We start from the raw sequence: 14,892 nt of genomic DNA, 5'->3' as shown, positions 1-14,892 counted from the left end.
TAGAGCAATTCAGATTATAACAATCATGTTAATTTTGAATCAGGTGGTATAGTATTCCTGTTAGGAACCATTTTTGAGAATTGTGTATACTTTAAGCCTCATTCGAGATTTTTGTGTTATTGTTTAATTCTTCCTCTTGCATGTATCCATTATCTTTCTCTTTTTGTGGTAGAATTTTCATTAGGTTAAGTCTAAATCTTTTTTCAATCATTCCTTTTTTTTTTCTTTTTTGGTCTCTTTAAAACCATTGTAATATTGCATGATGAGTCTCCTTCCTATCCCACCCCTTCAAAGAATCTATCCATTCATGTCTATCCGAGGCCCTACCTTCTGAGAATGGTTAAAGTACCAGTGCATCTTTTTACCTACTCATTTTAGTAAAGTTTATTTTCAGAAAGAAAGCAGCATGTCCACGCTCAAACAAGCAGGGGAGGGGCAGAGAGAGAGAGAGAATTCCAAGCGGGCCCTGAGCTGTCAGAGCAGAGTCGGATAGGGGGCTGGATCCCACGAACCATGAGATCATGACCAGAGCTGAAATAAAGGGCTGAATGCTTAACTAACTGAGTTACCCAGGCGCCCCTACCTATTCATTTTAAACTCATTTTAGGCGCCATGTACTTTGCTCTTCACAGTGAACTATCCCATTCTCTTTATTACCTAACTGATGACTTAATGTCAATAAATAGAACATATGTTGAACATCTGCGTGACAAGCATTTTGACATACACATATGCTATTTAATAATTTAGTTTTTTTTTAAACTGCATCTTTAGAAGAGTATTTCAGATGATTTTATCTTGTTAAGTAAGGAAATAATTTTATTTATATATTTTCTTTTGAAGATGAAGATTTTTTAATAACATATGCTTAAGTGAGTGGCCAGAGTTAGCTTGGGAAGTGATCCAGTGGCTGGGAGTTCATAGCATTTTGGTTACTCTTCTATTTACCATTCCAAGGTTAAGTTGTAACTAGTTCTCTTTGAAAAAGGGGTAAATAAGCCTGGAATAGAAGATCAGGAGAGCTTAAGAATATGAGAGGAACCTGAAATTTGGAAGACTGAACAGGTCCACATCTTTGAGGAGCAGGGAGAATAGCATTTCTTCATGGCCACTAGAAAGAGCCAGTGGATCTGAGACTCACTGAACCACACACTGGGGAATGTTGAGGATTAGGCAGGAAAAGGTCAAGGTGGGCCTCTTTTCTTAGTTTGAACTCTATGAAGCAGCACTGCTCAGTAGAAATGGATGGGATGATCAGATTTGCATTTTACATTATAATTCTGGATACAGTATGGAGAACAGATTAAAATGATCAGAGAGCTTCCTTGATGCATTTCTTGTAGTTAGGAGGCTATCACAGTTGTCTCAGAAATAATGGCGGTGGCTGCTCCTAGGGTCATTTTGGAGTGAATGGGCAGAAATTGCTGGAGTCAAGGCATATTTAAGAAGTAGAAGCACTAAGAATTTGTGCTCATTTTAATTTTTTTAATGTTTGTTTTGTTTTTGAGAGAGAGAGAGAGTCCAGCAGAGTGCATGTGGGGAAGGTTCAGAGAGAGGGAGATACAGAATCTGATGCAGGCTCTAGGCTCTGAGCTGTCAGCACAAAGCCCATCGTGGAGCTTGAACCCATGAACTGTGAGATCATGACCTGAGCTGAAGTCAGACGCTTAACTGACCGAACCACCCAGGTGCCCCAGATTTGTGCTTCTTTAATGAGAGAGAAGAGGTAAAATCTCAAGTTTTGTATCTTATGAAACTGAGTGAATAATATTAAGATAGGGGACATTAGAGAACAGTCTTTTTGGTTCATGAAGTTTGAGTCAGGAGATGATTACCACACATTTGTTCTCAGAGATACTTAACAGAGATTTCACCCATAGTCAGAAGCTTTCTATTCATTTTTGTGTGTGTTTATGTGCAGAATCTCTTATCCTAAAGCCAACTTGGAGAGAGAAATTCCATTCCTCCACAGCTTCCTTAGTATTTGAGGTTTGTTTATTATTATTTTTTTAATGTTTGCTTTTGAGAGAGTGCACAAGCAGAGCAGAGGGGCAGAGACAGAGAGAGACACAGAATCTGAAGCAGGCTCCAGGCTCTGAGCTATCAGCACAGAGCCTGATGTGGGGCTTGAACCCATGGACTGCGAGATCATGACCCAAGCTGAAATTAGACACTTAACTCACTGAGCCACCCAGGTGTCCCAGACTCTTACATAGAGTTTGTCTGATGAATCGTGTTGTTTCACGAAATATTTTCTGTAGCAACATTTCATATTCAAAGAAAAATGCAACTGAAAACAAAAAAATCAAAATCTTGTTCATGGGTTGAATCATTAGCGGGCAGCAAGATGGTAAGAATATTATCATGCCTAAGTAGTGTTCCTTTAGGATAAAAATTTTTTGCCACCTAAAAATAGATTACTTCTGCAGTTTTCTGGAAAGCCTGAAGTGTTGTTTTATTGAAAGTGTAGAAGGGTGATGGAATCACTGCAAAAAACTTCTTTATGCAAACATGCTTTGGCTTGAACCCTATTTGCAATAGGTTTGTATGTGATACTTTTGTAAAGTGTGATTAAATTTTCAGGCAACAGAGGTTTTGTTTTACGGGATTTTAAACTTTATACTTAAATGCTGGAAAATTGTTATTTGGGAATGACTGGACTAGTTAAAGTTACCTGCATGTTTCTTCTAAGTATTTGGAGTATTGTACCCGAATATTACATCTTTGGAGAGAGAACTACAGATTTAAGTTTTTTAATTTAATATGTTCAGGGTAATGACTGATGTCTAGTTTTTTGCTAGACCAGTGATAACTATGATCTTGTGTTTTTTGCTTTTCCCATTTCTAAGAAATGGAGCTCCCTCTACGTTTATAATCCTCAGGCCCCCTTCTCCCCCTGCAAATGTGGCCTACTAACACTTATCATTAGTATAATTATGTTACTGGTAGTAATAACAGACACTGCTTTGAAATAATGAATCACCATTCATTTCTTTTAATATAAATGATCCCATTTAATCCTCACAGGGGTCCCAAGAGTTGAAGATCATAGATGCCATTATGCTCATTTCAAGAATAACGCTTGTGGTTCAAATGATGTTCTTTTTTTTTTTTTTTTTTTAAGGGATGTCAATACTTGGCCCACTTTGAGTAAGAAAGAAATAGATTGTTGAAGGAGAAATGGATCTTAAAAACCACTCAATAGGATGCTCTTAATTTATAATAGATAATTCAGGTCATTTTCTGTGCCTGGACTGAGATAGATTTTTTATATTAGGGGTTGACCAATTTTTCTTGTAACGATCGTAAATACTTTAGGCTTTGTGGGCCAATATGGTCTTTGTTACAACTGTTCAGCTGTGCTGTTCTGGTGCAAAAGTACCCATAGACCAGTGTAAAAGAATGGGTGTGGCCGTGTTTCAGTAAAATTTCACTTACAGAAACAGGCATGTGTCTGGGTTACACATAGACTATAGTCTCCTGGATTTGGCTCAGATTTTAAATCCTGTATGACCTTTCTGCCACCATTACTTGGTACCTTTACCTAAAATACCTCTTAGACATTTCTGTAATAGGCATACACTCTCTGGGTCATCAAGTCTCACTATTCAAAGTGTCATTCATGTGCCAGTTCCTACATTTTTATCTCTAGGCTTTATCATTCTTCTCAGTTTTGGCAGGAATGTTCAAGCTCATGAAGTTAGCAAAAAAAAAAAAAAAAAAAGAAAAAAAAAGAAAGAATTTATCATCTTGTCTCCAAGAGCTGTCCCAACAGTCTCTTATTTCAGTTTGACCTCACCATTGCTTCTGTGACAGATTTTGCTAATTGCTAATAAGGAGCTACTCTCTTTATTAAAACCTTCTAGAGGCTCTTCATCCCCTACTGGACAAAGCTTAGTCATATGATAAAGCCTTGGCCTGGTCTGGTTCTTGCTTAATTTTGTTGTCCCGACTCTTATTTCCTCACCAAACAATTTGCCCTCTGGTAATACTGAACTTTTAGCCCATTGACCCTATTGCTTGGTGTATATGTGTCTCCTCTGAGTTTTTTGACCTTGGACACCGTTTTTCTTGCCCGATTCTTACTGTTATTTGTGAGTGATAATATTTATTCTTGGAGTCGTTCTTCAATCCCTCCATGCTCCGAGTTTTTCCCCCTTTCCCACCAAAGCATGTGTAGGCATTCAGAAATGTTTATTGACTTATTGACTTGAACTTGCCTTGGGATTCCTAGTCATGATGTCTCTTATTCCATCCTGTTTCAGTGTTGCCTACCACAAATGGATGCTTTGTAGTGACTTGCAGAAATTAAGGTATGAGGTATGAGGCTAGGTACGAGGAAATACATAGAAATTGCACCTACAGTAATAGCTATCTATGTTCGACTGAGAATAATATTACTTCTACCTGAGGGTATTATTTACTATATAAATTTAAACTTAATAAGTTATACTATTTTGATTTATGTTATCCTTCTTAGTACAGTTAAATTTTTTCCATTATTCCTTTTAGAAGAAGAAATTTTGTTTCCCTTCAACTATAATTGTCTAACATATTTATCTTTTCAGATTTTGTGAATTATATCCTTATGCTTCATGTTAGAAAGAATACCTTATTGTGCCTATAAATGACCACCTATGTCTTAAATTACTTTATGTATTTACCCTAAATAATAGCATTAACCTTTGAAGTGTTTTTCATTCCTAAGAGGAAATCTATTTTTCTCTTACAAATTGAATTTAGGGGTAATATTCCAACATTTTTGGAGGAGGCTTACTTTTTTGTTTCAAAATAAATTCTAAGTGGATGACTACTATATTGAGAAATTTTTAAAAAGTATATTTGTGAACATTCATTTTATCTTTTAATTCACATGTACAGCATTTACTTATATATTTAATAAGAAATATTAGGTTATTTGATGAAGACTAAAGTTTGAAAGCAATGATTATGGATTATATTTGGAGGTTTCATTTCCTAGTCTATTTCTGCATTTTATTTGGATTGTGTAATACACGGATTGATCTACTAGAGAATTATAATATTAACAATTGAAGAAGGATTTTTTCTTAAAAAAATCTTCCTAAATTAAATGAATCCAGAAGCCTGAAAGTGAATAGCTTGTGTCCTTTTCACAAATATAAAATTGAACAAAAGATACCTTCACACCTGTAATACACGTTAAGATGACAACATATGAGCAGAATGTGATATTTCACTCGTTAATGTGTGTTGCTCAGTTTGTTCTTACACCATGATGAGAGCACGTGTCATGCAGATGTTTCTTACCTCTGGCTGGCCGTTCTGTTGAACTGAGCACACATATGCTGTGAGAATGTACCTCATTGCACCATTCTATGTATATAGACTTGCAGAGGCCTGAATTTTTAAAAAATACAGTGTGTCTTTCATCTTAGGCACTGCTGTTTTCATTTCTGCAAATTTGGTGTGTGTCCTTTTTATCTCTTCTACTTTTCTACTTTTGAATATATGAGAAACAGTTATGGTAACTTTTAATATCCTAGTCTGCTACTTGGCACTTTGGTATTAGTTTGACTCCATTTCAAGTGAAGTATTTATTTCCTTCTTAAGGGTATTTTCCTACTGCTTTTTATGCCTGGAAACTTGTGTGTGTGCGTGTGTGTGTGTGTGTGTGTGTGTGTGTGTGTGTGTATTTAAAGTGTGCTATGTGAATTTTTAATTTTCATCTAACTTGGAAAATTTTCAGCCATAATTTTTTTCTGTTCATTACCATACTTCTCTGGGAATACCCAATTATCTGTATAGCAGATTATTTGAAGTTGATCCATTATCTCACTACTGCTCTGTTTGTTTTTCCTTTGAGTCTTTTTTTCTGTTTGATTTTAAGTAGTTGCTATTGCTATAATTTAAATTCACGAATCTTTTGCAGTGTCTAATCTGCTGTTAATATTTCCCAGTGTATATTTTTTAAATCTCAGATGATGATATTTTCATCTTTATAATTTAGGCTCAGGTCTCTTTTACATCTTTTTTCTACTTAACCCATGCATTCTCTTCTAGAGCTTTGTGAACAAATGGAACATAATCGTAAAATTGTTTTAATGTCCTTTTTTATTCTAATAAATGTGTCACTTCTGAGTTGGTTTTGATTGATTTTTCACCTTATGGACCACGTTTTTCTGCTTTTTTGGGCATTTGATACATTTTGATTAGCTGTTAGATTTTGTGCATTTTACCTGGCTCTGGTTACTGAATTTTTTTTTTAATTGTTAGAATATTTTTGAACTTTTTTTTGGGGGGGATATAGTTAGAAACAGTTTGATCCTTTTAAGCGTTGCTTCTATGATTTTTAGGTCAAGCTAGTATGTTTAATGTAGGTCTAAACATTGTAACGGAGGCAAGACTCTTTTTCAGTACTCTACCTAATGCCCTATATTATGAAGTTTTCTACTCTGGCTAATGGTTACCACCATTATTCCTGACCTTGGAGGTTCATCAGGCAATGTTCTTATCTTCTGCAATGGGTTTTTGCCCAGTGTCACCTTTTTTATTTATTTATTTTTTAATTCTCAAATGCGTGCAGGGATCAGTACTCTGCTGTATGTGTGAGTTAGTCTGATAGTCACCAGCCTTCTTGTACCTCTTTGCTCTTCAGTACTTTGCCCTGTGAACTCTACCCACATTTGTCTCCCCATGCTGTGAAACCCAAATATCTGCCTCTGCCTTCAGTGTGCCAGATCCTGGAAGCTGTTTTAAGGAAGAGTAGGTGGTGCAAATCTAAGGCTCATTTCATTTTTTCTCATTCCTAAGAGGTGTCTCTTGTTGTAGGTGCCTCATGTCTTAAATTTCTTTGTTTGGTTTGCATACTTTTGTCTGTTTCAACTGGTAAGGTAAATTTGGCCCATATTATTCTTTCGTAGGCAGAAACAGAAGCTGGAATTTTCTCAGTTTAAGAATTTTATTTTCATACATTGATATTCATCGCCATTTTCAGAAATATATTTTATATGTAAATAAGAAAAAGCTCAGGCTGTTTTAGGTCAGACTGTCTATTGTTTTGCATATTCCAGATGCAATTTGTTCAGAGGAGGATTTTAACTAGTAACATAACATTTAGTCAGGAAAGAAAATTCTTTTTATAACTCAAACACATAAATTAATGACCCCCCCAAAAAATTAATAGAATTTATGATGAACAAATTAAGTGTATTTATATCACACAGGCTTCTTTTGTCCTAGGCATATGTACAGCCCATTAGTACATTGTACAAAGGTGAAATGTTTGCTATACTCTTGTATATGTATGTAATGCTTCAGGAAGTTGTGCCATAATGCAACAGTGGCCGAGTCTGTTCTTCTAGGAGAATACCGTGTGAAATCTGAAAAGAAAAAAAAAATATATTTTCAAGATACGTTAGGTTTTCCCACTGATTGTTTAATGTGAAGTTCCTGTGCACCTGGCTGTCTCACTTTCTCATTTGGTTAAGCGTTCAGCTCTTGATTTTGGCTCAAGTCATGGTCTCACGGTTCGTGAGTTCAAACCCTGCATCAGGCTCTGCAGTGGCAACGCAGATCCTCCTTGGCATTCTCTGTCTCCCTCTTCCTCTGCCCCTCCCCTGATCACACTCTCTCTCAAAAATAAATAAAGCGTTTAAAAAGTGAAGTTCTGTTTTCATTACTTCTTTGATTGTTTACATAAGGATCTAAACAAAATGGGTATACAAGTATAACATTTGTCTTGACATTATAAAACTCCTTTATTTTTTAATTCTTTGAATCAACAGAAAAACTTAAACCTTTTGTATGGCTAATATTTTAACGCAAAATGCTGTTTACTGCTTTGGTTACATGGCATAATTTCTCAACCTAATAGTTTAGCTGGTATTTTAAGATTTATAGATGAGTTATTAAACATTTGCTCTGAATTTTTATGATAGCTTATAACTTTTAATTAGCTTCTATTCATCATAATTATCCATTGAATTTCTTGGTAGCATTGATTTAAACTTGTTCCAAAATGAACTGGTTCAACAGTAAAAGCTTGTTCCTTTTTCTTTTTAGAAGTATAGTTAAAAAAATAAGGTATTGTTTATTCATTTTCATTAATAGAATCCATGTAGTTCATAAATAGTTGACGCGAGATGAAACTTTCCCTTTTTTTTTAATCCTTAAGATAAACTCTTACTCTGATCTGCTTAGTATTAATCAGTTTCATCTGTTATTAGATCTCCCCATGATTATTTTGAAAGTAATGTTGTCTAGATACTGGGCCTAATTCCCACAATTTACTTTTCTGTACCTATAGGTAGATAATTGTACAGTATCTGTTGTGTGGTTTCAGAGAGCCTCTGGTCCACCTACCAGTTCTTTGTAACTTGATTGATAATTACCAGAACTTTGATTTTGATTGTCCTTCCTTCCACTTAGGTGGGCATTAAGCAGTGTATATTTAGATACGTACTTGAACTTCAAAAATTGACTTCTTAATCAAATAAACAAAGACTCTATTTCTCTTCGTACCACAATTCCTGACTCCCTTCTCAGGCCTTCCTGTTAACATGGGGTCTGGAATGAGACAGAAGTGTTAAATGTGGGGTTATGGAACATTCCTGATGTTGTAAAGAATATTGTACTTGATATTAATTATTGTCCTTTAATTAATGTACCTGTCCTCAGAGACAAATGAAAAATTACATATTAAAATATAAAAAAAATGATTGGAATTCATCTGGGGCCAGGGATATATTAAATGGTTACTAGACAAATATAAAGCATGTGTAGAACTGAATGTAGAAGACATGAGGCACAGAGGAGCATTTTCCAAACTCTGCCAGAAACCTTGCCCACCCACAAAGCCATGAAGCTACCCATATGTTAAATGTTTAAGCAGTTTACTAGTTTATAGGAGTGAATTTGCTATGTCAAAAGAAAATGAAATGAGATGTTCCTTTGCATGTGGGGGTGGAGGGTAGGAAGATATCCTTATCTTTTTTTTATATATGCATGAAAAACAGTTGTTAGAAATGGCATCCTAAATGAGAAATACTGTTACTATAATTTATATGTAGCAAATGAGTCAATAGTTCAAAAGGAGATGAAAGAATATCTACCTAATGTAGCTTATAAGCAAATCTGCAGAACTCAACCTAAATGAAATGTTTTGCTACATTTCCATGGATGCAAGACTGTCCACCCTGTAAGTTTGTTTTATTAAGGCAAAAACATTTACATTTCTCTTGAGCTATCATGATCATTTTGTAGCCCTCTGCTGTATTTGTATAAACCTGCTCTGTCTTTAAAATTAAACTTGATTGCATTATTGTACCAACTGAATTTTTTCCTGGAACTCATAGTAACTGGTGGATTTTAGAAGTTCAAAATTAGTAGCACGATGTAAAGTGTATGCTTAGGTTTCACGGTATTCATATCAGGAAATCCATCTGCTAGAGATTTTCTTCTGTTTCTCATGATGTCGTCAGCCCTTCCCATCTGGTCAAGGAGAATTTTGAGATGCATTGTACTTCTTTACATTTCATAAGTCCATATCCATATCTGTTTCTTTAAAAGCTGATTATGTCAACTATTACAAAATTAAGCACATTCATGAAAAGTGACCTTTATTATGCTCTTAGGTTTTACTACATTTTTGAGTTTACCTGTAGTTTAAATAATTGGTTTCTTAATGGGTAGTATAGTTTGGTGGTTTGATGTGATAACATAGGGAATTTATAGATATATCAATAGCTTGCCTGGAATTCATGTCTATGAATGGTTTTCTTAATTCATGGAATGTTTGGTGAATAGCATTGGCCGACTGGTTTCTTGGCATTCCGTTTCTTTTTTCTTTCCAAGGAACTAGGGTGTCTTGTGTCTAATAGATCTTTAGCTAGAGTGAAAATCCTCCAGTCCTTGACTGACATTTTATGTCTTGGTGAGAACTTAAACTATTGTGCTTTGTTTTTTAGTTCACTATGCAGTTTTGCAATAATACATGTTTCTGTAAAAAAAAAAAAATAGCTTCTGTGTAAGTGGTAGATAAGGGAGTTAGGTCCATATAATTTGGAAGTGGCATCAACTCATATACAACTTTTTCTAGATAAGAACAGCCAGAAAGACGGGAATAAAATGATAAGGAGAGGAAGGAGAGGAAAAACCTCTCAATTTAGCTGCTGCACTGGAAGCAGGAGGTATTACAACTTTGTTTTGCTTTTTAATATGCTTCACTGATACATTAGTTTCTAAGAGAAGTGCAGTAAAACATATGGATTTGTGGATTTGGAAACTGTGTTCTCATAATTGGGTCAAGAATTTTTTTCCTTTGTGTATTCAAATAATTGTTCTTAGTAATAAGGTTATGATTATAATTTTCTTTCTTTTTTTTTTTTTCCTCTACCCTATTCCTCTGAATTAAGGTTTTTGTCTTAAGCTAAAATGAATCATGTTGCTACATCCTTCTTTTTTGGTAGCATTTGCATGGCATATCTTGTTCATCCTTTAATATGTGCTTATCAGGATGGTTTGCCTTAGATATTTGTCTTACAACTAGCATATTGTTAGATTTTCCTTAAAAAATTCAATCTGATCCTATGAAAGAGTTAAATGTTTTCAATTTATGTGTATTACTTTTATATTTGAGTTCTTTAGACAAGCTTGTTTTGTTACTGCTGTTGGCCAATTGTTTTATTTTTATTTTTGCTACTTTTAATTTACTCCTATAATCTACTCCTATAATTGGTACACATTATCCTTTTCTCCCTCTTCTTAGTTCTAAAACCTATAAAATGTAGTTGTATATAGCTTTAATTAAATACCATTACTTTTTTTAAACATACGTAATTAAGTGTAAGTTAACTCAGTGTAAGGTCTCTAATTTCTGTCCTTGGTTTAAAACAAAACACACATTCAGCACACTTTACCTATTGAACCTTTTCATTTCAGTATAATTTATTCTTGTCTACAATTTAGTTCTACTGCTTTTAAGCTCCCAAAGTTATTACCCTTAGGCTCTCTTTTAGGATACTCTTTTAGGAAAATTGAAAAATGAACACCCACTCCTGGCTCTGACTTCACGTGGAGGTTCCACGGGCAGGTGCACTTCCTCCTGGGCCAAGTTCAATGACAGCTTTGCATTGCAGAGCTCCTTTCCCAGTTGTATCTATCATTCCTTCTCCAATTAGTGCATTCCCAGCATTTCCGCTCTTTAATTTCTATGTATTTTTAAATCTCTATGGAGGCTGTAATTATGAAGTAGAATGGTCTTGTCTTTTCTGCTCCTTATGCTATTTTTTCCAGAAACCCTTTCTGTACTTCCCCCGCCCCGGGCCCCCTTAGTTAATTTAAGATTTTTCAGAACTGAAAATTTGTTAGGAAGACTTATATTAAATGAGAAGTGTCTGTCTGCCTCATTCACTATCTAGGCTAACAGTAAGGTTTCCCGGGTTGTACATTGCATAACTCAAGGACATTTCATTGACATAAAGTTTGTTGGGTAAGGTGGTTGCTAGTATTTCATGGTATCTGAATAGTAAGAATAATTACACAGTTGAAAGAGTTAAATAGTACTATGAGGCTTGTAACCCCAAACAGCAGCATTGTTCATCATTCCAGATGGTATGGGGCTATGTAATGATCTGGCAGTATGGGCCCAGGAGAGAGTCTTAGCCTTGGCCAGTCTCCTAGCTTTAGATTCATAATATGACTGCAATTTCATAAATGCCTTTTGAGTTTGGGGAATTACCCTGCATTTTTTTTTTTTTTTTGGCAAGCCCACAACCAGCAATTTTAGCTTCAGATAGATATTATAAACTCAGAAGACTAGAAGATGCCTGTGGCACTAGTTTGTGCAACATTATAAAAGACTACAGGACAGGAAAAAAGACGGTGATGGTCATGTCTCTTCCGCTTTAGCTCTTGAGCTCACAATGTCATATTAGTTATAAGGACTGCCTTTCTCCCCCCTCCCTTTTTCTCCCCTATCTTGGCTTCTAAAGGGTGAGGGAAGGAGGTCAGAGAAGGTGGTGGGTGAGCTATCCTTCTAAAAGGCTCAAACTATAAATAGGAACTAGTATCTTTAGTAACAACTGATGTTAGCTTCCTAGGTTTCAGCTAGGGCAACACCTAGTTTCAAGTTAAATTTCACTGAAGGAAAGGTCTAGCATTTATAGTTCATTAACACTTATTCCAGCCTGGCTGTAGTTCACCAGTCTCAAATTATATTTGCTATAAGCAATGTTGCCTGGTAAAAAAAAATCTGAAATTTCATCTTTATAAGTTTTCAGGGAATCACTGCTAGGGGAGGGTGAGCTCAAGATCACAGGGTAACATTGTCTTTTCTTCAGCTATTCAGCGTATAGTAAGGCCTGAGACCCTTTTCTTCCTGCTTTTCATCTTCATTGTTTTTTGTTTTGTTTTGTTTTGCTTTGCTTTTTCTTCTTTTTCTATTCTTTTTGTTTCTTTTTTTTTAAATTTTTTTTTCAACGTTTATTTATTTTTGAGACAGAGAGAGACAGAGCATGAACAGGGGAGGGGCCGAGAGAGAGGGAGACACAGAATCTGAAACAGGCTGCAGGCTGTGAGCGGTCAGCACAGAGCCCGACGCGGGGCTCGAACTCACTGGCCGAGAGATCATGACCTGAGCCGAAGTCGGACGCTCAACCGACCGAGCCACCCAGGCGTCCCTCTTTTTGTTTCTTAATGATAGAGCATTTTTAAGGAAAAAAGCCTTTATTGTCACTTTAGAGTTTAGGAAGAAGCAATGACATATGTATGTCTCTTTTTTTTTTAAATATATGAAATTTATTGTCAAATTGGTTTCCATACAACACTCAGTGCTCATCCCAACAGGTGCCCTCCTCAATACCCATCACCCACCCCCCCCCTCCCTCCCTCCCACCCCCCATCAGCCCTCAGTTTGTTCTCAGTTTTATTTAAGAATCTCTTATGCTTTGGCTCTCTCCCACTCTAACCTCTTTTTTTTCCTTCCCCTCCCCCATGGGTTCCTGTTAAGTTTCTCAGGATCCACGTAAGAGTGGACACATATGGTATCTGTCTTTCTCTGTATGGCTTATTTCACTTACCTTACCTACTGAATTAATATACATAAATGTCCTAACATAATTCTCTTTTAAAATTGATATTTTAAAAGTACTTTTCCCTGGACAAGCAAAATGCAATCTGTTGGGTGAACACTCAGTCCCTTGTGTTAGTTAAAGAACATAATAAAATTTTATTGTGTATTTTCTATAGAGTGTATTTCTATATCGAAGAATGGAGGAAGGGAAGGGATTAGTATAAGAGTTTTTGAGTGGGGTAGATTTTAAAATGCTTCTAGATAATAAATATGTGTAATTGAACAAATTGTAAATTTTAAGAGTTACAATTCTTGATACTGTGAAAAAAATACAAATATTTCTTAATGTTTATTCTGTGTTTGCATTTGCATTTTATTTTGATATTATTGTGATTTAGATAGTTTATGTCCCAGAAAAGACAAACATTACCCTAAAACTTCAAATTTGAAGAAAGGAGGAAATCTTATTCTGAGCTCCTTAAAATTTAAATGAAAAATAATGCTTAAAAAATAGTCATTGGAATAATTTCATGAAAAATATTATTTAACACTGCAAAAAATTATATAATTCTGGATTTACTCTAAGACATAGATGATTTATTAGAATTTGAATTATCAGTTTGAAAGGGATTCTAAAAAACTATGAATGTAATAGAGCACTTCCTTGAATTTTATTAATATTAGTAATTGCTTAATTTATCATATTTCTACCTAGTCTAGTTGCAGTTTATAAATTAAGCTAGGTGAATAGTGGAAATCATGTTTTTTTTTATACATTTGACTCTGACACAAGTGGAAATAGAATATTGGCATTTTATATTTTTCAACATCGTGTTCTCAGTGACTGTTTATTGTCTTTGTATTTGTAAAGGATACAGGAATCTTACTGAGCATTTATGGCTTGATATGTTTATCTAGAAATTAACACAAACTGTTAAATATTATAATATTATATTTGTATTTTGAGCTTTTTTTAATGTTATATTTTTCAAAGCAAAGAGAAAGGATTATATTCTAATGTGACCTTTTGTATTATTTTGCAGGTGTATTTTCTTGATTATAAATCAGTACCTTTTGATCAGAAAATGGAAAACCTAATGCAGATTAGGGAATATGCAAAGGAAGTGAAAAAGAGAAATATTTTATTATGTGGTCTTCTTATATATTATCCACAGGTAGGTAAAATTTTGGTCTCAGATTTATGTTCTGTACACTACAGTTGTAAGGATGAGAACGTGAGCTGTTAAAAGCAAAGATACAATAACGATGAGAAGAATTTTGGCTGGAAAGTTACCCATCTATTCATGTTCTGTAGTAGGTGGAACCTCTCTTGACTCTAACGGAAAAATTTATTTATTTATTTATTTATTTATTTATTTATTTATTTAAAAATTTTTTTTTTTGTTTATTTATTTTTGAGACAGAGACAGAGCGTGAACAGGGGAGGGGCAGAGAGAGAGAGAAACACAGAATCCAAAACAGGCTCTAGGCTCTGAGCTGTCAGCACAGAGCCCGACGCGGGGCTCGAACTCACAGACTGTGAGATCATGACCTGAGCCGAAGTCGGACGCTTAACTGACCGAGCCACCCAGGCGCCCCAAAATTAAAAAAAAAAATGTTTTGATTAACAAAAAAAGTGAAATTGGTGAATATCTTATACAAGGTGGCCCTCATGGATTGTCCAAATTTAGCAAATAAAAAATACAGAATATCTGAATACATTTGAATTTCAAATAAACAATAAATTATTTTTTTTAATTAAAATAAATTTTTAAGTTTATTTATTTTTGACAGAGACAGAGTCCAAGCATGAGCTGGGGAGGGCAGAGAGAGAAAGGGAG

General features: G+C 35.0%; 1 protein-coding gene across 1 annotated transcript in view; it reads left to right on the top strand.

Annotated features, from left to right (window-relative positions):
* CRPPA (CDP-L-ribitol pyrophosphorylase A) overlaps window positions 1–14,892 on the top strand; it is a 314,810-nt gene that overhangs the window by 181,282 nt on the left and 118,636 nt on the right. Inside the window, exon 9 of the mRNA XM_042967601.1 lies at window positions 14,095–14,226. Within this exon, the coding sequence (XP_042823535.1) occupies window positions 14,095–14,226 (132 nt within the window). The remainder of the gene's footprint in view (window positions 1–14,094; window positions 14,227–14,892) is intronic.

The sequence above is a fragment of the Panthera tigris genome, chromosome A2 (genome assembly GCF_018350195.1).
Source record: "Panthera tigris isolate Pti1 chromosome A2, P.tigris_Pti1_mat1.1, whole genome shotgun sequence".
In the NCBI taxonomy this organism is placed as follows: Eukaryota; Metazoa; Chordata; class Mammalia; order Carnivora; family Felidae; genus Panthera; species Panthera tigris.
The sequence above is the reverse complement of the archived record's forward strand: the minus strand, read 5'-3'. Positions and strand labels throughout refer to the sequence as shown.